Here is a 20,964-nt window from a genome sequence, read left to right as displayed (position 1 = left end):
CTCCGGTACTACTTCCGGAAGTTAAAGGAGAATTACTTCCGGGGCTGCCCATACTTGCTACGGCCGGGTGAGCAATCGCTAAGCTTGACAAAAATAAAGCGTCTGCGGTTAACTTCTAGAAAGTCTTATTTAAGCACTTTAACTTGTGGCCACTACGTGGTATCGTATCCTTTCTTCCCTTTCAAAAGAGTTACCATCTATCCTTCCCCGCCACCATTTGCCAGTCTCCAAAATGGCGCCCACGGCATTAGGTCAGAGGTGAGTCACGTGGGCCCTCCCGGTTCCGGCGCGGTCGAGGCCCGAGGAGGTGAACAGTCTCCGGCACCATGTCTGGCTTGTCTGGCCCACAAGCTCCGCGTGGCCCTTGTCCGTCAGCGCTGCTGCTTTTATTGCTGTTCGGCCCCGCCTCGGTGCTTGCCATCTCCTTCCATCTGCCCGTTAACTCCCGCAAGTGCCTCCGAGAGGAGATCCACAAGGACCTGCTGGTGACGGGCGCGTACGAGATCACCGACCAGTCTGGGGGCGCTGGCGGCCTGCGCACCCACCTCAAGGTGCGGCAGTGGGCGGCGCGGGCCGGGAAGCCCGTAGGCGCCGACGAGGGGAGGCTGAGGATGGGGAGGGGAGGGGAGGGGAGGGGAGCGGGCGGGCGGGCGGAGGCCTGGAGGGCGGCCGGGCCTCCTGGCAGCGCTGAGGGCGCGCTGTGGAGACCGCCCCTCGCCCCCGCCGCTTGGCGTGGGCGGGGCGGGGCCGGGAACCCTCGCCAGGACCGCGCGGCCGCGGGGTCGGCGCCCGCTACGGGGTTCGGCCTTCGGTATCTTGAACTGTGGCTTGTCTCCCCAAGAAGTCCTTGGGTGTTGCGTGTAGGTGGGGATTGGCATCTTGAGACAAACTGGTGACTGTAGGAAAACCGTGGTGCGGCTGAAGCTCATTGTGAATAATAAGACCTGCTGTGTCGAGCCTTGGCTGTGCGTCAGGTCATGTGCCACTTGATACCATTTGGTTCCTACTCTGTGAAGTAGGTACTGTTGGCTTCGTGTTGCACGTGAGCAAACGGAGGCTCAGAGGGGTGTAGAATAAATTGATGTCAGAGCTGGAATCCTTAGTGCGGGAGTTAATTAAGGTGAAAGAAAAGCACTGCAATTTTATATTCTCCCTGATTATCGTCGTTCCTGTGAATGATAAAAGTCGATCGCAAAATGGTGATCTCACCTTGTAATGACTTTCTTTTATGGTACCCCAGAGTCTGAAGCTGGCCTATTTTTATGTAAATTTCAGCGACCCTCTTGCGTGGTGACAGCTACTACTATAATGCCAATTTGGCCCTATTTTCCCCTTAGGATGACCAGCCAGATCTTTGAAACGTTGCTGTAACACGATCTCAGTCAAGATTTGATTGTGCTTTATTTATTCGCAGTTAGCTCTTGTTTTTGTTTTTGTTTTTTTAACAAAAATGGGTCTTAGACAAAATAGGAAAAAAAAATATTTTTACTTTTTAATAGAGCTTCAGGTAGATAAGACTATAATTTATGTTTAAGATATTGAAACCCAGAAGTAGTAACAGATGCAATTTATTTAGACTTTATCTGGGAGATATAAACTGTTTTTAGGGGTGTTGTTCAGTGACCCTTTCTTTTATTATTTCCTTCAGGTACCAAGCTTCTGGCTAACCAAGAAAGCTATGATTGTGTAATTTTAGAGGCTTAGACGCAACGTTTTGGGGGTCATGCTGCTAGCACCTCAAGGGATGTAGTGCATAGAATAAGAGAATTTCAGCAAGGAGGGAGACTGCTCTCACTTCCAGTGTTGCCCCCTCTGATTTGTATTTATATTTTGAAGCCCTTCAGTGGCTCACTGTTGCTCATCTGATAAAGTTTAAATTTCCCAACATGCTCTGTAGGACTCTTTATGATCTGCTTCTGAAGCTTTATATACTTTGTCGCTCCCCACTTTGCATTTTATATGAGCCACCCTGAACAGTACCTTAAACGCACGTATTTTCATCTTACATTGTAGCTGTTTGTCCTTATATCTTACCAGACTATTAGTATCCCGAGGGCAAGAGTAATTTTCATGTTCATATTTTCCAGAATATCAGGCATATGGCCTTGCTTCTACTAAGTACTTACACAGGAAACATAGTGTAGCTTTAGGGCCTCGTGAGAATTACATCTGTCTCCAGGGCTGTTGGAGAGACCTCAATAGCAGGAGTCTGTACATCTACTTATTAGCATTTTACTATCCCTCGGTTGCGCTCCCTAGGTCCGCTCTGTTCTCATGCTTCTAGCCAGCTTAGTTGAACGACTTGGGGTCCTAATCCCAATGCCCAGGAGGCAACGTAAATGAATGAATTGGGCCAGATAGGATTAAAAACAGCAGCAGTGATGGTTAATGGGGGATAACTGGGAGTAGTAGAAACTGTTAATTTGGAGTAGCCAGTACTCATCTCTTGATGTAGGCCTTGTTGCCACATTTAATTTTTCATATGAAGTTAGAAATCTAGATTTTGATGTGAAAGCTACTGATTTTTAAATATCACTAATTCAAATTGGCTTTGGCATTGGTTTGTTCACAGTGTTTTCTTAAGTAAGTTTTGTTGCCCACATGGGGCTTGAACTTAGAACTCTAAGATCAAGAGTCACATGCTCTACTGACCGAGCCAGCCAGGTGCCCCTGGTTTGTTGGCAGTTTAGTAGAGAAGTGTACAGTCAGTCCACTGTAAATACAGTACCCAGATTCAGAAATTATCAAGATGTTGCCATACTTTTTTCATTGAAACTGGCTCCCCCTTCACATGTTAGGCTAAATTGTTTTATTATTACTATTTTTTAAAGATTCCATTCGTTCATGAGACAGAGAGAAAGAGGCAGAGACATAGGCAGAGGGAGAAGCAGGCTCCATGCAGGAAGCCCGATGTGGGACTCGATCCCAAGACTCTGGGATCACGCCTTAAGCCAAAGGCAGACAGACACTCAACCCACTGAGCCACCCAGGTGTCCCTATGCTAAATTGTTTTAAAGTAAATCCCGAATATTATACTATTTCAATCTTGCCTGCTTCGGCATGAATCTCTTTAAACATATGAGTGTAATCACAGCGTTAAGTGTCTATAATCACACTTTGCAAAACTAACAATAATGCCACTAGTATACTCAATTCATATTCAGGCTGAGCAGAGTGCCTGAGGTGGGGCTTGATCCTAGGACCTAGAGACCATGACCTCAGCTGAAGGCAGATGCTTAACTAACTGAGCCACTCAGGTACCCGTTAGCTAGAATTCTTAAAGAATTCATCAAATTAAAAAAAAATGTTTTTTAAAGATCTCATTTACTAATATGAGGGAAGAGAGAGAGTGTGAGAGAACGCATGCTCACGAACAATGGGGGGAGGGGCAGTGGGAAAGGGAGAAGCAGACTGCGGAGCAGGAAGCTTGATATGGGGCTCAACCTGGGATCATGACCTGAGCGGAAGACAGCCACTTAACCAATTGAGCCACCCAGGACCCCATCAAATTTTTCTTTTTAAATTTATTTATTCATGAGGGACACACAGAGAGAGGCAGAGACACAGGCAGAGGGAGAAGCAGGCTCCATGCAGGGAGCCCGACGTGGGACTCCATCCTGGGTCTCCAGGATCAGGCCCTGGGCTGAAGGTGGTGCCAAACCGCTGAGCCACCCAGGCTGCCCTCATCAGTTTTTAAGACCATTGGATTACCCTAAAATTTATAGGATGAACATAAAATTCAGTCTTTTTTTTTTTTTTTTTTTTAAGATTTTATTTATTTATTCTTGAGAGACGGAGAGGGAGAAGCAGGTTCCATGCAGGGAGCCCGACGTGGGACCCTATTGGGCTGAAGGTGGCACCAAACCGCTGAGCCACCCGGGCTGCCCAAATTCAGTCTTTCTTTTGACAATTTTCAGAGTAAGAGATTGTTGCCCTTGTCATTTCCAGTGTAGTCCAAAGAAGGTTTTGTTCTGTTTTTTAAAAGATTTATTTAGTGACACCTGAGTGGCTCAGTAGGTGAAGTGTCTGCCTCAGGCTCAGGTCATGATCCCAGCATCCTGGAATCGAGTCCTGCATTGGGCTTCTTACTTAGTGAGGAGCCTTCTTCTCCCTTTCCCCTCTGTGTGTGTGCATGCAAGCGTGCACTCTCTCTCAAATAAATAAATAAAATCTTTTTAAAAAGATTTATTTATTTATATTTAGAGAATGAGCTAGGGGATAGGGAGAGGGAGAGAAACATTACCCACTGAGGGCAGAGGTTTACACAGGGCTTGATCTCAAGAGTCGATCACTTAACTGACTAAGCCACCCAGGTGCCCCAGGTTTTTATTTTAAGTATTACACTGAAAGCATTTTTTTGTTATTTCCATTTTTAGAGTCATTGTATCAGTTGTGTTATTTCTTTATACTCACATGTCTCTTTGACTCCTGTACCCTTTTGGCACAATCCCATTAGGATTTGATAGCTTCCTGTTTTGTGGAACAAGGTATCCTGGGCTCATCTTTTGTATGTCCAACCCTTGACCTGGAAGCAACTATTCCTTCAAGGAGTTCTGGTCCATTTTCTGGGGAATAGTATTTTAAAGACCATAGCTAGGTGTCATTTAAAACAAAATTAATATACTGGGTACCTCAGTGGTTGAACGTCTGCCTTTGGCTCAGGTCGTGATCCCGGGGTCCTGGGATCGAGTCCTGCATCAGGCTCCCCACAGGGAGCCTGCTTGTTCCTCTGCCTGTGTCTCTGCTTCTCTCTCTTTCTCATGAATAAATAAATCTTAAAAAAATGTAATATACAGGCCACAGAATACTTGTGGGCTCAGTCCAGTCCCTTATCATAATTTGCAACCTTTTTTGTAGCATCTCATCACTTTCTCTTAACTTTTGATCACTTGTGTCCCAGACTGCTTGAGGATTCTCTTTGTATGTCATTTTTACTTCTGAAGTACACCTCTTTAGTAAGAGAATCTGATTGGTTTAGCTCTTTTTATATGCCAGGTCACATTCTAGTTTTCTTATAGCCTATTGATTGTCTTCTCTTTGGTCATCTGTCCACCTTTGGTTCAAGCAGCATTTGGATTGAGGTTAAAGGGGGGGGGGGGGCTGGAGGCTTTCTGACGTGCAAAATCTAGCCAGCTGGACTTGATGTTTCATTGTCACTCTGAATAAGGCATTCTCTCTTATAAGGATTTTTGTAAATGTAGTTGAACAGAGACTATGTCTCACCATTGAAATTTGTGTCTCTAATACGGTGCCTGGCACATAGTACATAGTAGACTTCAACATAAAGAGTTAATGAACAAATGAATTGGCAGTGTCCTAGCCTTATCTCTCATTTTTTCCTACTCTTTCTTCCTCTTCACTTTACTCTCACTCCTGACTCTCACCATACTGAACCCCATGCAGTTCCTTGAATATAGTGTTCTCTTAATCTGGACTGGTGTTTACCTGTAAACCCGTGTGTTTCCATTGTAACGTATTTGACATGGCACTTTTGATATAGTATGGTACTTACTTTGTGCAGTCATTAAGATCTCATTCATCATTGTGTCGTAAGGTTAATGTACTGTGTACACATTGTTGTAACTGAGTTAAATATATTAACCTCATTAAATAGCAGTTCTTATTAAATAGAAGTGTTTTGGGAGGAACCTGGATCTGGAGTCAGACAAATTTGAGTTCAAATCTCAGCGGCTTCGCCACTTAAAGGGTGTATGCTCTTGAGGGAATTACTTAACTCTTGTCCTTGGGTCCCTGATCTATAAGATGGGGATGATAGATCTCATAGAATTATTTGTTGGAAGGACTAATTGAGGTGGTTCTTTATTATTCTGGGGATGGGTCAAATATATTAGTACTCTTGTTTTCTTCTCTACTAAATGAAAATTGAATTGCTAGTTTCACTCCTCTGTCTTTTGTCATTGCAGTGACCTGATAAAGTATATTATAATGAGAAGAGTTCTGAGGATTTTGTTGATTCTCCTATTTATGCAATAAATATTTTAATATTTAGTATATGCCAGACCTAGGTAGGGAAATGGGGATAAATAGCAGACAAGGTCCTTAAGCTACACTGGGGAACAAAGACAAGTTCAAAAAATGCACACAATTGCAGGTAGTGGTAAGTACTATAAAGAAAAGTCAACAACAACAAAACAAAACAAAACAAAAGTCAAACAGTAGTGGGTAGAGAGTGACTGAAGGGTAAAGAGTATTTGGTCAGGGAAGCCCTCTCTGAATAGAGGAATGGATTGAAACGATGAACTCTATTGCTAAGATTTCAGCTTCAGAACTATATTAAGTGTTTTGTGTTGAGATTTCTAGGGAATTTATCCCATACCACCCTTCCCTGTTCTTTTCACAAAATGAGGCTAACTCAGGCTAAGTAGTATCAGATTTAAAGACTTTGCAACATGAAATTGAAGCAGAAAGTATTGACTCATCATTTTAGTGACTATGGAAATTTTTTCATTGCTTCAGGTGCATAATAAAAAGCCTGTTGTAGGGATTTAGAATTTCAACTGTTGATTTTTTAATTGAAAACCACATTTTAATTAAGACTAGATTATATCATGATATTTTAATAAGCTCCAGTACCATTTATTATTTAGAATGCTTGTTAATTTTGGAAATTAGAGGATGAATTAGGTTTAGGGGATGAGATGAGTTGTTGCCTAAGGGCAATTTATCCTTTAGAAATAGATTGTAGAGAGAGAAAAGCAGTTGTGAGCAATTGTCCTAATCATCACCCAAAAGGAAAGAAAGCTTAATGGTAATAATTGAAATGATTTATGATTTTTCAGCCTCTTCCAAATAATCTTATCAGTGACTTTTTCATTGTAATTTTTCAAGAGGGCTAATACTAATTAACAGTTCATTTTATTAAATGCAATTATTTTTCATTGGATATTTGGTGCCAGTCTTCCCAACTGGCTTATAGAAGGCCAAACAAATCATTTGAAGAGTTCAGCATTGAGTCCTAGGCCTATCACAATTCAAGCCTAAAATTTACCAAGGAATATCTTGGCAGCTGGGAAACCATTGGCTTTAAACTTTTTTTTTTTTTTTCCCATTGAAAGTTATGGAAGGATTGTGTGTATGTGCATACACATATATGCTATAGTTTTGAGATTCTTTTATTTAGAACAGTTATTTCAGTTTATTACTGGCATCTGTAGTGAGGGCTGATCTTCTTCTGTTGGGGAAAATCTGTCTTTTTCAAATTGACATTTGGTGTGACTTTTGTCCAATGGGTTAGAAACAGTACAATAAATAGGTAGTTTTACATTTAATAGTATTAAAGGGTAGTTTCTTTTTCTATTATATACAAGATTTTTTTTTTAAGATTTATTTATTTATTTATGATAGACAGAGAGAGAGAGGCAGAGACACAGGAGGAGGGAGAAGCAGGCTCCTTGCCGGAGCCTGATGTGGGACTCCATCCCGGGACTCCAGGATCGTGCCCTGGGCCAAAGGCAGACGCTAAACCGCTGAGCCACCCAGGGATCCCCTATATACAAGATTTCTGATCTTGTGTTTCTTTCTCTGTAAAAGTTAAGCAGTATGCTATTTCATTTATATCTCTCTTAGTGAACAGCTATCTGCAGCCTTCTCTTTTGAACTGACCTAGAGAAGAGGGCTGCTTAGAAATGGAAATTGCTATGCCATGTCTTTATGATGACTTCTGAAGACTGAGCCTAGTTTCTAGGAAAATGGAACAGATTTATGAAGGTAATCCAACAGAGTACAGTGACTTCTATGCTGTCTCTTACGTGAATTGCTGACTGGTGGTTGATCTGAGCCATTGCCCCCATATACGTAACTCAGCCTGGCAGTCTGGACAGTAGAGCCCTCTGTGAAATCAGCTAGCTGGCCACAGACCAGAATTTGGGCTCCCAAACAAGCCTCCGACTTGAGGGAGGTTGATGTCATCTGCTTAATCCTGTGCCCCCAATCTCATTGTTCAACGTAATGTGTGGGAAATCAAGGGACTAGTTGTTAAGAAAGAACAAGGCTTTGTTTGTCCCTTAAAGGGTCACGCTGGAGGTTTTTACCGTAAATAACTTTGGAACAGTATGAAAAAAAACATTTGATCTGGCTTCACCCCCGCAGTCATATTGTTAGGGCAGCAACTGGTCTTTCGTTCTCATTCCCCTCCCTTCCTCCCTCTCTTTCTTCCTTTCTTCCCCACAACTCCTCCCCCTTCCCCCACCCAGTCAAGCATGACGTGTTGCCTATGTTGAGTTAATGTAGAATGTTGATAGAAGCAGGAATAGAGCATCTATCCATTACCACACCCAGTGCCTAGAAATTGTCCATTTCTAGGTTTGAACACTTCTCTCTCTTTTTTTAAGATTTTGTTTATTAATTTATTATTTTTTTGGGGTATAGGCAGAGAGAGAGGGAGAGAATCTCAATAAGACTCCCCACTGAGTGCGGAGCCTGATGTAGCTCATTCTCAGGACCCTGAGATCACAATCTGAAACCAAGAGTCAGATGTTTAACCTACTGAGCCACCCAGGTGCCCCAAGTTGTCAACACTTCTACAAGCCGCCTCTAGCAATTCCTTTGTGCTATGCTATGTCATTATAGAATTGTGTTGGAAATTTGAAAGAATTTAGCATTGTTAAATACTACTTGTGGCCTTTCTAAATTGGACTTTGTTCTGGATATAATCTAGATGTGATCCTTTGATTTCAGGGATGCAATTGGTAGACTTGTTAGTACTTGCTCTTGTTTGAAAGATCAGGGTAAATTCATTTTACGCCCCTTATATATAGCATCTAGGCCATCAGTTACCTGTGTTCAAGTTTGAAAACAGTGGTGACTTGTGGTAGCTTACCTTTCTTCTTGTGATGATGTGAGATGTTGAAATGTCTATGTGATGAGATGAAGTGAAGAACATAGACATTGTGAAGTAGTATTAGGCTACTATTGATCTTCTGAACATATATCTGAAGGAGGATCATCTGCTTCTGTACCTCAGCGGACTGCAGGTAACTGGAAACACAGAAAGTGAAACCAAGCATAAGGGGAGACTACTGTACTGTTTTTCTAGTTTAAAACTACAGCATCTTCAGTGATTCGTGGTCTTTCTCCTTTTTTATGTCTTAGGGTAATAGACCCCATGGCTCAAGATTCACTGGTTAACTTTTACCAGAAGAAGGATATAGACCTACAGCCCCTAATCATACACATACAATACCCCTTCTCTCCCCCGGTGTTGGGTTTTACATGTAGTTTATTACTTTGTTAAAAAACGCATGCAGGAATTGCTGGAGTCCTTGTATTTCTTACTATCCCTTCTTAGCAACTAAAAGATGTCATTGAATACCTGCTTGGTTAGACATTTTGTATCCCTTCAGTTTCTAAATCTTGCTGCTACTGCTGCTTTGAGAGTTTACTTTTTTGTCTTTTTCTGTTTCCATGCAGTAACCATTTGGCCCTTACTATCCCTGGGTTTAGTCAGTGTAGTGTATTTTATGTAGTTTGCCATCCACTAGCACTATTAGGTTGGAAGTATGGTTAGTAACCTAAATGTTTATGGAGTTCTGAGTTGTTACTAATAAGTAGTTATCATAATAATGCTAACAACAGGGATCCCTGGGTGGCGCAGCGGTTTGGCGCCTGCCTTTGGCCCAGGGCGCGATCCTGGAGACCCGGGATTGAATCCCACGTCGGGCTCCCGGTGCCTGGAGCCTGCTTCTCCCTCTGCCTGTGTCTCTGCCTCATTCTCTCTCTCTCTCTCTGTGACTATCACAAAAAAAAAAAATAATAATAATAAAAAAAAAATAATGCTAACAACAATGACAATAATAGTAACACTTAATGAGTGTAGCCATGTGCCAGACACTATTCCATGCACTTTACCTATATTAAATTTAATCCTCACAATAACCTCATAAAGTATGTGCTGTCATCCTTATTTTACGTATGAGGAACAGAAAGGTTAAGGAATATGCCCAAAACTATATAGCTAGTAAGTGGCACAATTGTGATTTGAACACAGACCTGAGATGTGACTCTAGCATATTCAGTCTGTTATGCTGTAATGTCTCTCAAAGGGGGAAGAGAATAGGTATTTCTGTTTCAGTTCATTTTTATCAGGGTACAGAGTTTCTACAAGGGACCTGATATTTCTCAATTCCTGAGTTAGTCATTTTGGAGCTACAAAGGGTGATAGCTACCCATGAAATAATATGTACACATTGCATACTCAAACTTTATACCACACACTGATTGTAAACCTGAGGAAGACAGTGCAAGGAGGAGCCTATTTGAAGGAAATTACATTTTCAGATTTTCACCAGCTACACCAAAATTGCAAGCTAATTGACCTCTCCTGCTATGGTAGCCCTCCTGGAAAAGAAGTGGGGGTTTTTGTTTTTTATTTTTTAACATTTTCTTAGACTTGTGGGGTATGGAGCTGAGTCCGTAAATGAAACCAGTGTGTGACCTTTGCCAATAGAAAGACAGACTTGCCACCTTTCTCATACACCATATGTTATTTTACAGAATAGGTGTAGACTTGGTCCAAAATAACTCTTTGTATATACCTCAAAAAAGTTTGTGAAAATGCTTAATGCAGGGCACCTGGGTGGCTCAGTTTGCTAAGCCTCCAACTCTTGATTTTGGTGCAGGTCATAATCTCACAGTCGTGAGATTGAGCCCTGCATTGGACTCTAGCCCTGCATTAGGCTCTGTGCTCAGTGCAGAGTCTGCTTGAGATTTCTCTCTCCCTCCCTCTGTGCCCCTCCCCATGCTTTCACGTGATCTCACCAAATAAACTCTTTTTTAAAATATAATTTTTTAAAAAAGATGCTTAATGCATGCTTGGCTCTGCATAGACTAAATTTCTTCAGAATCTGGAGAGATGTGTGTATATATGCATTTGAATTCATCTTTCTAATTAATGTATTTTATTATTTTATTTTATTTTATTATTTTATTTATTTGAGAGAGTGACAGAGATAGCAAGAGAGAGCATGAGCAAGGAGGAGAAGGAGAAGCAGACTCCCTGCTGAGTAGGGAGCCGGATGCAGGGGCCCTATTATCTTAGGACCCTGGAATCATGACCTGAGCTGAAGGCAGATGCTTAACTAACTGAGCCACCGAGGTGCCCTGAATAGTATTTTTTTAAACGAACTTTTAATTTGAGAACAGTTTTAGATTTGCAGAAAAACAGTGAAGATAGTACAGCTCTCGTATTCTCTACAGTTTCCCCTATTGTTAATTAACATTTACATATTTGTCACAGTGCATCAACCAGTATTTGTATGTTGTTATCGACTAAAGTCCATACTTACTCAACTTTCCTTAGTTTTCACCTGGTGTTCTTTTTTCTGTTCCAGGATCCCATCCAGAATATGTTACATTTAGTCATGTTTCTTTGGGCTCCTCTAGATTATGGCAGTTTCTCAGACTTGTTTTGGATGACCTTGTGAATTTAGAGGAGTATTAGTCAAGTATTTTGTAGGATGCCCCTCTAATTGGGATTTGTCTGATGTTTTCCTAATGGTAAAACTGGGATTATGAATTTGGGAGAGGAAGCTCACAGAGGTAAAGTGCCATTTTTCATTATATCATATTAAGGGAGCGTACTGTCAACATGATTTATCATTGTTGCTGCTATTGACCTTGATTATCTGGCTGAGTAGTTGTTAGGTTTTTCCAAGGTAAGTTACTTTTTTCTCCCTTTCCATACTATGCTTTTGGAAGGAAATCACTATGTACAGCCCACAGTTCAGGAGCGGGGAGTTATGCTCAGTCTCAATCTTCTTGAGGGCACTGTTTTCTTCGTAAATTATTTGAGTCTTCTGCATGGGAGGGATTTGTTTCTTCTCCTTCATTTGTTTAATTCTTTTTATCAGTTTGGATTCATGGATATTCTTTTTATACTTCTTTTTTTTGTAATTTTAAGATTTTATTTATTCATGAGAGACAGAGAGAGGGAGAGACGTAGGCAGAGGGAGAAGCAGGCTCCCTGCGGTGAGCCTGTTGCAGGACTCAATTCCACGACCCTGGGATCAGGACCTGAGCCAAAGCCAAATGCTCAACCACTCAGCCATCCAGATACCCTATACTTTTACTTTGATTACAGCCCAATACCAGTATATTTTGTTGCTCAGCTTGTTTCAGCCTTGGCCATTGGGTGCTCTTTCATTTGGCTTCTCCGTCCCTTGGACATGCCCTCATTCCTGTTTTTTGTTTTGTTTTTGAGAACATTCGTACTTTCTGGCATTACAAAATGCTGCAGGCTTAACTTGTATAACTTTCTGCCCCAGTCCTAGGACCAACCATTTCTCCAAGAATTTCTGGTTCCTTTTTTTTTTCTTTTTCATTCTTTCTTTTTCTTTTCTTTCTTTTTTTTTTTTTTTTCTGGTTCCTTTTATTGGAAAATGGTATAAGAAATGGAGGTCTGGGTAGATAGTATTATTTTTAAGACCTCTCTTCCTGACCTTTTTTTTTTTTTTTTTAACTTGTTTCAACAAGTGACCGAAAGTTGTCCCAGGCTTCTTGCAATTTTAGTAAGTCTGGGAATTCTGTGAGGAGTAAGCAAGGGAGTGGGATGGAGAGAGAGATTGTAGTGCTAAATTAGGGCAGAGAACCAGAGCACTAGAGCCTTTGTCTAGGTCCTTCAGGTCCCACCTCTGCATCAGGTCAGGCACATCATTATAGAGGAACACTCATTCAGACTGTCTTTGTATCTTTAGCAAGGCAGTGTTTGAAATTGGAGAGTCTAATATTGGTCACAGTCTTTTTACAAGGACCTTCCTGATTTTACTTCATGTCTAGTTCCAGGAAAATTATCTCTGAAGATAAATTTGTGAGCTTTCATCAGAAAACAAATTATGTGTAACCAACTTGGTTCTCTTGTTTTTTAATGTTGGCTTCCAGAAAACTTAGAGCCAAAGAGATTCTGTACTTACCATTTGCTCAATTCAGGTTCTTGATAGTGCCTATTTGTTTCTTCCTCCAGACAAGCTCTATATTCTTTTATTACTGATTGCTTTATTTGCCTAGTGTTTGGACCCAAGCTTCTTAAAGATCCTTGTCAAGTAGGCATGGTATTATCTTGAATATTTCATAAAAGAAATGCGAGCAGGCTTCAAGACCTGCTCAAGAACCTGTTTTCTGGCTGCTGCTTAGAATGGTCCAAGAAAATCCAATTCTAAAGGAGTTTTTTCCCCCCGTGACCTGTATTTTCACTTATTTGACAGTTTCAGTGTGAGTATTCACATATTCTTGACATCAGCTACTCTTCTTACACAATTAACACTTTTTCCCTACTTACTAAGTTGTGAACTTTGGTTTGCTTTTCAGAAGGTGTTATCTAGAACAAATCTGTATTACTTCCCATTCTTTGATGTCATATGAGCAAATTTTAATGGTTTCATGTTACCTTTGTTTAATTAAGAACTTTTAATAAACTCTGTAAGTATTGTTTAAAGGGAAATAAGTAATTTTTTAAGGACTTGCTGTTACAGAAGGTAAAATTGGCAGTTATTTATCATATTACCAACATACTTTAGTAGAATTTAAGAAGAAAAAATAGAATCTCTCAATTCTTGATAAACCAGATGATCTTTTAAGGTGATCTGTAATTAGAACATTTTAATTAAAGGAAATTTAAAACCATCATTTCAACCTTTTAGACTTTGCCAGCTCTGGCTAGTCATGAGCTTGGCTCACTTCTCTATTTCTTAATTTTAGCTACCTGCTGATTTATTTATTTATGTTGGGGTTAGTGCATATGATTTTTATTTATTTATTTATTTATTTATTTATTTATTTATTTATTTATTTATTTATGATAGTCACAGAGAGAGAAAGGGAGAGAGGCAGAGCCATAGGCAGAGGGAGAGGCAGGCTCCATGCACCGGGAGCCTGATGTAGGATTTGATCCCAGGTCTCCAGGATCACGCCCTGGGCCAAAGGCAGGCGCCAAACTGCTGCGCCACCCAGGGATCCCTGATTTTTTTTTTTTTAATTAAGATCAATGGCTTGGGTCACACACACACATACACACATACACAAGGATCAATGACTTGGCTCCTAAATTGTAAAGTTGTGAACTATATGAGAAACCTACTGATTTTCAGAAAAATTCTAGAATCTCAGAATGCCCAACAGTCCTTAAGAGCCTAAAATGAAGGTTGTCATGTTGCTTACTTGGATTTCCAAATATTCACCTGGATAAACAACCCTCATATAGTTGTGTCAACTGAAGGTCATGAGGAATATAGAAATGCGAAGGCCCTTAGGGAATTGTGATCATTATTATACACTTTTAGGGAGTAAATTTCATTCTGATGAAAGCTGTAGGCAGTGATGGGTCTTTTGCCTTCAGCCTCTTGTAAAGCATTTGAGTCTTTGCCCTAGGATGAATCTTTATTTTTTATTTATTTATTTATTTTTTTTTCCTAGGATGAATGTTTAATATATTTTCTTTCAGATGTCACATGTCCAAAGCAAGTGATTCCACCATAATTGTAGTTACTCAGTTCAGTGTAGCAAGGGACAATGTAAGCAATTTTTACCCCTTCTGAGTATCAGAGTCTTTCAGAAAAACATGGCAGACTTCCTAATTCATTTTGCAAAGTGCTCAGTGAAGGATTTTGGTAATGCCTTAATAAAAGTTTTCTATTTTTAAAGATTGTTTTTTAAAGTTTTTATTATTTATTCATAAGAGACACAGAGAGAGAGAGAGGCAGAGGGAGAAGCAGGCTCCCTGCAGGGAGCCCTATGCGGACTCAATCCCAGGACCCTGGGATCACAACCTGAGCCAAAGGCAAATGCTCAATGACTGAGCCACCCAGGTGCCCCTATTTTTGAAGATTTTTAAAAATTTTTTAAGTAATCTCTACACCCAACATGGGACTCAAACTCACAACCTGAGATCAAGAGTCGCACACTCCACTGACTGAACAAGCCAAGTGCCCCTTAATAAGACTTTTCAGGCTTAAATCTAGGTTCTTTTGTCATCTAGAGAGACTCTTGTCCCTAAATTCATAATTTAAAAAGTTATTTATTTGAGAGACCACAGGCGCATGCCAGGAGAGTGGGAATGGGCAGTAGGAGAGGGAAAGAATCCCAAGTAGACTCTGCGCTGAATGCAGAGTCCCTCACAGGGACTACATACTATACTATACTACATACATACATACTATACTACAGCCCTGAGAACATGACATGAGCTGAAACCAAGATTCAGTCCAGTGCTCAACTGACTGAGCCACTACGGTGCCCTGGGTGGTTTTTCCTAGGCTAGGTCCTTGCCTGACTGGAGATGATGGTATCTTTGATGACTGTTTAGGGCTGTATTCTTTTTTTTTTTTTTTTTTTTTTAAGGCTGTATTCTTGATGCCATTCCTCGCTGTCCTCTACTGGTTTCATTTACATTAAACATTTCTTTTCTTTTCTTTTTAAGATTTTCTTTATTTATTCATAGAGAGAGAGGCAGAGACACAGGCAGAGGGAGAGAAGCAGGCTCCATGCAGGGAGCCCGACGTGGGACTTGATCCCAGGTCTCCAGGATCACACCCCAGGCTGCAGGCGGCACCAAACCGCTGCGCCACCGGGGCTGCCCTACATTAAACATTTCTAATAACCTGTAATCCTTTCCTTCTGCCTTATGGATTAAATTAGGGGCACCTGGCTGGCTCATGATAGAGCATATGTGATTCTTGATCTTGAGGTTGTAAATCTCTCTACGTTGCGTATAGAGATTACTTAAAAATAAAATCTTTTTAAGGGCAGGGAAAAAATAAAAATAAAAAATCTTCTTTAAAAAAGAAACTAGTATGGTGAGCAAATCTGGAAGCTTATTTTTATCCAAATATGCCTTGGAGAAGTTCTACATTTTCTGCAACTTTATTCATTGGAGCCAAACCTAAGTTAGAGTTTTTAGATCAGCTTGGAATGTGAAAATCTGTTAATCTTGCAGTCTATCTTTTTGAACTTCCTCCTTGCTCTTAAGGATTGTCGTTGTGCTTTTGGGAGCTAGGGAGTGGGGATGTGTGAGTATCTCATGGGTGAACAGAGTCTGAAGAAAGGAAGAATGACCCCACACTGGTGACTACACATTACTTTGAAATTTGATTAGTTCTCAGACCTTTGCCCTATAATGTGTGTGTTCAAGGTTCTAAAGAAGTCTCTTTTTACACCTTTTTTTTTAGTTGCTTCAGAAAAAGTATCATATGAACAAGAGGCCTTCAGGAATCTCTAGTACTATATATTCCCTTTCCCTTGCAGATTATTTAGTTATTGCTGACTTCAGAGCCTCTACCTTGTGAGTGCCTGTTACACTCCAAGGTGGAGAATGGCAGACTGAACAGGGCAGTGACCCACTTGAGAGGACTCTTCAGGCCCTCTTTATCACACCGACCCAGAGAATCCATCACATTTTGTTAGTCTTTGGCTTCTGTGCAATCCATTCTCTCAGACATTCTTTTTGTGGGGAGGCGAAATGGAATATAGGAAGAACATGGATTTTAGACTACCTCAAATCCACATAGATAATTTATTAACTATGTGATGATGGGCAAGTTACTGAGTTTTCTTATCAGTAAAATGGGGATAAGAAGACAGTCCTCTCTGGGATTGTTGTGAAGGTGAAATAAATACTGTGTATAAAGTTTATAACAGCATTCCTTAATCCCCTTCTTCTCCCAGACCACTCAGTTACAGAACCTCAGTCTTAAATCACTTGATACTTTTTTTCTTTGCTCCTGCATCCTGGCTACTAAGAGTTGCTGTGAGAAATGCATCCACAGTCTATGATCTCTGCTGAGACCACAGTGCTGCCGAGCAATACTTTTATGTGCTCTTAGCTTTCTTCTTGTCTTACGCAGAGGTCAGAAGTGGGTGGTCTAGAAGAACTTGGTTCTATAGACCTCTTTTGTTTGGCCTTGAGATAGTTTTTCATATGTTGGGATTAGCTGTGAGAATTTAAAACTTAGGAGATTTCAAATACAAGTTAAAACGTGTGGCATCTTCTGAAAAATTGGACGATCTGAAAACCCATCGTGACATGACAGTCATTGGTTTCTCTCAAGACAGGCACAGTTCACTTTGCAAAATTGTCTGACCTTGTGGGCCTACACTGGCCCATTAGATTCAATTACATTGCTGGCTTAATGCTTGTGGGCAGTGACTTTTTGGTTTTGTCCTATGGGCTCTGTCTCCTTAAAATCCCTCAAATCTGTTCCCTTTTCCTCATACCCAAAGCATTCATAATTTCTAACCTGGAGTACTAGAATAGTGCCCTAATCCATTTTATCTCTAGTATTGTCCCTCTCAAGGGACTTGTCTTCACAGTATTATCAGATTCATCTTTCTAAATCGCAAACTAAATCACATCATTCTGTTGTTTCAAACTCTTCATTGCCTTTCCACTTTGTACTAAATGAAGTATAAACTCCTTAGCATGGTGTTGCATTTCTTTTTTTTTTTTTTAATTTTATTTATTATTTATGATAGTCACAGAGAGAGAGAGAGAGAGAGGCAGAGACATAGGCAGAGGGAGAAGCAGGCTCCATGCACCGGGAGCCCGACGTGGGATTCGATCCCGGGTCTCCAGGATCGCGCCCTGGGCCAAATGCAGGCGCCAAACCGCTGCGCCACCCAGGGATCCCCTGGTGTTGCATTTCTATATGATCTGGCCATATAACCTCTCCAGCCACTTAACCTCTCTGTGTTTCAATTTCCTGCTATGGAACATAAGAGAAATAATAGTTCTTACCTAGAGCATTAAGATTTAATTAATTAATTAATTAATTTTTATTTATCCATGAGAGATGCAGAGAGAGAGAGAGAGAGAGAGGCAGAGGCACAGGCGGAGGGAGAAGCAGGCTCCATGCAGGAAGCCAGACATGGGACTCGATCCCCAGTCTCCAGGATCCCACCATAGGCTGAATGTGGCGCTAAACTGCTGAGCCACTGGGGCTGCCCAAGATTCAGTTTAAAATACATATAAAGCATTTGGCATAGTACTCAACATTTAGTAAGTGCTTGATAAGTACTAGTTACTAGTATTATGATAATACTATATTTTTTGGTTTTTTTTCCTGGACCCCAAGTCTTCTCTTCATATTTGCTCTTTCTTCTACCCTGAATGTTTTTGCACTCCTGTTTTTCCCTGAATTATAGTTCATCCTTCAGGACTTATCTCATGTGTCACCTCCAGAGTACACTCTCTGAACTTCCATACCCCATGGCACCTGTGCTTGCTTCTAGTAGTGTACTTTTCACATTACGATGAAGTCTCATTTCTTATTCATCTCATTTAGACTTTTAAGCTCTTTCAAAGACAGGAACTATCTTACATATCCCTGTATCCCCAATGACCAACACAGATCTAAGCACTGACAAATTAATGATCAACATCATTCATAGCAGAAGATTCATGATTAATATCACTACTGTTATTTTTAGGGAATTTAGATCATGTGCCATAAAAACCTTTTAAATTGGCCCCTCATAAAAAATAAATAAATAAATTGACCCATTTCAGATTAGTTTAGCAGTAAAAACTATTTAGTTACTATATTTTTCCCCAAAATGAAATAATTTTATTTCTGACCATAAGTGATACATGCCTTTAAAGAAAATCGAAAGAAAACTAAAAGTATAAAGAAGAAATCTCACTACTCAGAAAAAAAAAAAACTGGTGTTATTAAAGTACTTTAAATTATAAGCTCTTAAGTACTGCTCAGTTTTCATATTTAAAATCCCACCTATAAATGAATCTTGTTTTACAGACAGCATTAGAACATCTAGTTTAATATAATGAGGCTACTACTTTGTGTTCCACATTGCAAGTAGCTTCTTGTTTTAAGTAATGAAATGTGCCTTTTCTTAGGACAGCCATGAGCTCTAATAAAGAATTGCAATCCACTGTGTCATATTACAGTGTCATTCCCTTGTTTTATATATGACTAGTTACTTAATCTGTGCTTACAGGCCATTCTCTACAAATGGAGCAGTTTAAGGTTGGAGAACTAAAGCTAACAACCTAGAAGAAAGAAATTATCACTGGTGGAAACCAATGATACCTTTTTTAGGACAGATTTCTTGTTTGTCCTTCATGCCTCTCTGCCAACACATTTGATCATTGACATAATTGATGTGCAATTCGCAGGAATGAATCTTCCAGATTTTCTTCTCTATGCATCCCTTTTTTTCTCTTTTTGCATCAGGTGTTTCATTACCATTCTCTGCTTCTACCTCTACCCCATCAAGATATGTTTCACAGAAGAGGTGTGTTCTTCTATATTTTTCTCCTACATTCTTCTGGTAATTGTCCTCTTCATTCTTAGGACCTGTCCGTTTCTAGGTAATGATACTGGTATACATTTTATAGTAAACTTTTGCTAATAAGCCCAATTTATATCAACCGTATCAATTTTTTGGTATGGTAAGACATTTTATAGCAGCAACATATTTTAGCCTTCAGTGTGGATGCTGTTTGGGATACTGTTTGGATGAATGAAATTTGCTCTACCTGGTTTTCATCTATAATTCAATTCCTGTCTTTAGGAATGGACTGAACATAGTCACCATAATGAGAAATATCAACTATCTTTTACAGACAGTAAAAGACATTTACTTACAGACATTTCTCCAATTTCTGTAAGTTCTTTTCCCTGGTGTTATTTGCTTCCTCTTCTTACTTACTTTTTATTTTAGATCACAGATTCTGCTGGTCATATTCTGTACTCCAAGGAAGATGCAACCAAGGGGAAATTTGCCTTTACTACTGAAGATTATGACATGTTTGAAGTGTGTTTTGAGAGCAAGGGTAAGTAATCAAGAGTGTTTTCCCTGAATTAAGTGTTTCTTCTCGAGTTAGAGCATGAACTTACTCTCTTGGGCTAGCAGGAAGAGGAAATGGAAACTACATTTGTTTATATGTTTTTCACACATATGAGTGAAAGTTGGCTAATCAGCTGAGTTCTTCATGAACAGGAGTAGGCATTTCTTGAATGCTGTGACATACTGGCTTGAATGATAGAGTTGAATTTTGTATATATCCTGGAAAATAGCGCATTTATATGCTAGTGACACATTTTTCTCAGGGATTAGAAATAACATCCGTCTAACAATATATGGCAAATTTAGAAGTATTTTTGTTCTTGAGAGCACTTTCCTAGTTCTATCTTGCTATGAATTCTTCTGTGCATCTCAAGGCCAAGACCCCATAGTACCTTTTTACTGATTACTTGATGGCTTCTGTGTTCAATCATGGGTGAAAAGGCAGCCGGGTGGCTCAGCGGTTTAGCACTGCCTTCAGCCCAGGGCGTGATCCTGGAGACCGGGATCGAGTCCCACATCTGGCTCCCTGCATGGGGCCTGCTTCTCCCTCTGCCTGTGTTTCTGCCTCTCTCTCTCTCCTCTCTGTGCGTTCTCATGGATGAATAAATAAAATCTTTTTTTTTTTTTTTAAAGGCAGATTCCTTTTTACTCCCTATTCATTAGTTTAAAAAACACTAGCCTTTTCAAAGCTGTATGCAGTTATACTTGTTACAGCAGTTACATCAGTTTTGGGCTATAGCCCAAAAGGGTCCTATAGGACATAAAAACAAAACTCAAAACTACCTTAAAGAGAAATTTGACTCTCTGAACTGGGAAATTTACAACGTGATGCTGACCCAAGGTACAGCTTCATCTTGGGGTTTTAACAGTATCATTGGAACTCTACCTCTCTTAGTGCTTCCTTTCCTTGTCTCCATTTAATTTTAGTCTCAGGCTTCCTCCGTGTAGTAGCAAAAGGACTCCTGACAGTTTTACATTTGTAGAAAGTTCAGAACATAGGATCCAAGAAGAGCAAGCATCTTTGCCAACAGTGCCAGTAGGTTCCCAGGAATGGCAGATGAACCAGCTGCTTTTGACAGTTAATCAAAAATTGACTCCCTTGATCTAAAGTTGGTCAAGTTAGCCTAAAAGCTAAGGGAATTTGCCAGAAGT

At 40.3% G+C, this 20,964-nt stretch overlaps 1 protein-coding gene across 1 annotated transcript in view; it reads left to right on the top strand.

Annotated features, from left to right (window-relative positions):
- The first annotated feature begins 268 nt into the window (after positions 1-268).
- The window catches only part of TMED10 (transmembrane p24 trafficking protein 10), a 35,851-nt gene continuing 15,155 nt past the window's right edge, over positions 269-20,964 (top strand). The window contains exons 1-2 of the mRNA XM_077910006.1: positions 269-551; positions 19,687-19,798. Of these exons, the coding sequence (XP_077766132.1) occupies positions 327-551; positions 19,687-19,798 (337 nt within the window). The 5' untranslated portion in view covers positions 269-326. The remainder of the gene's footprint in view (positions 552-19,686; positions 19,799-20,964) is intronic.

This window comes from Canis aureus, chromosome 9 (assembly GCF_053574225.1).
Source record: "Canis aureus isolate CA01 chromosome 9, VMU_Caureus_v.1.0, whole genome shotgun sequence".
Classification (NCBI taxonomy): domain Eukaryota; kingdom Metazoa; phylum Chordata; class Mammalia; order Carnivora; family Canidae; genus Canis; species Canis aureus.
The sequence above is the reverse complement of the archived record's forward strand: the minus strand, read 5'-3'. Positions and strand labels throughout refer to the sequence as shown.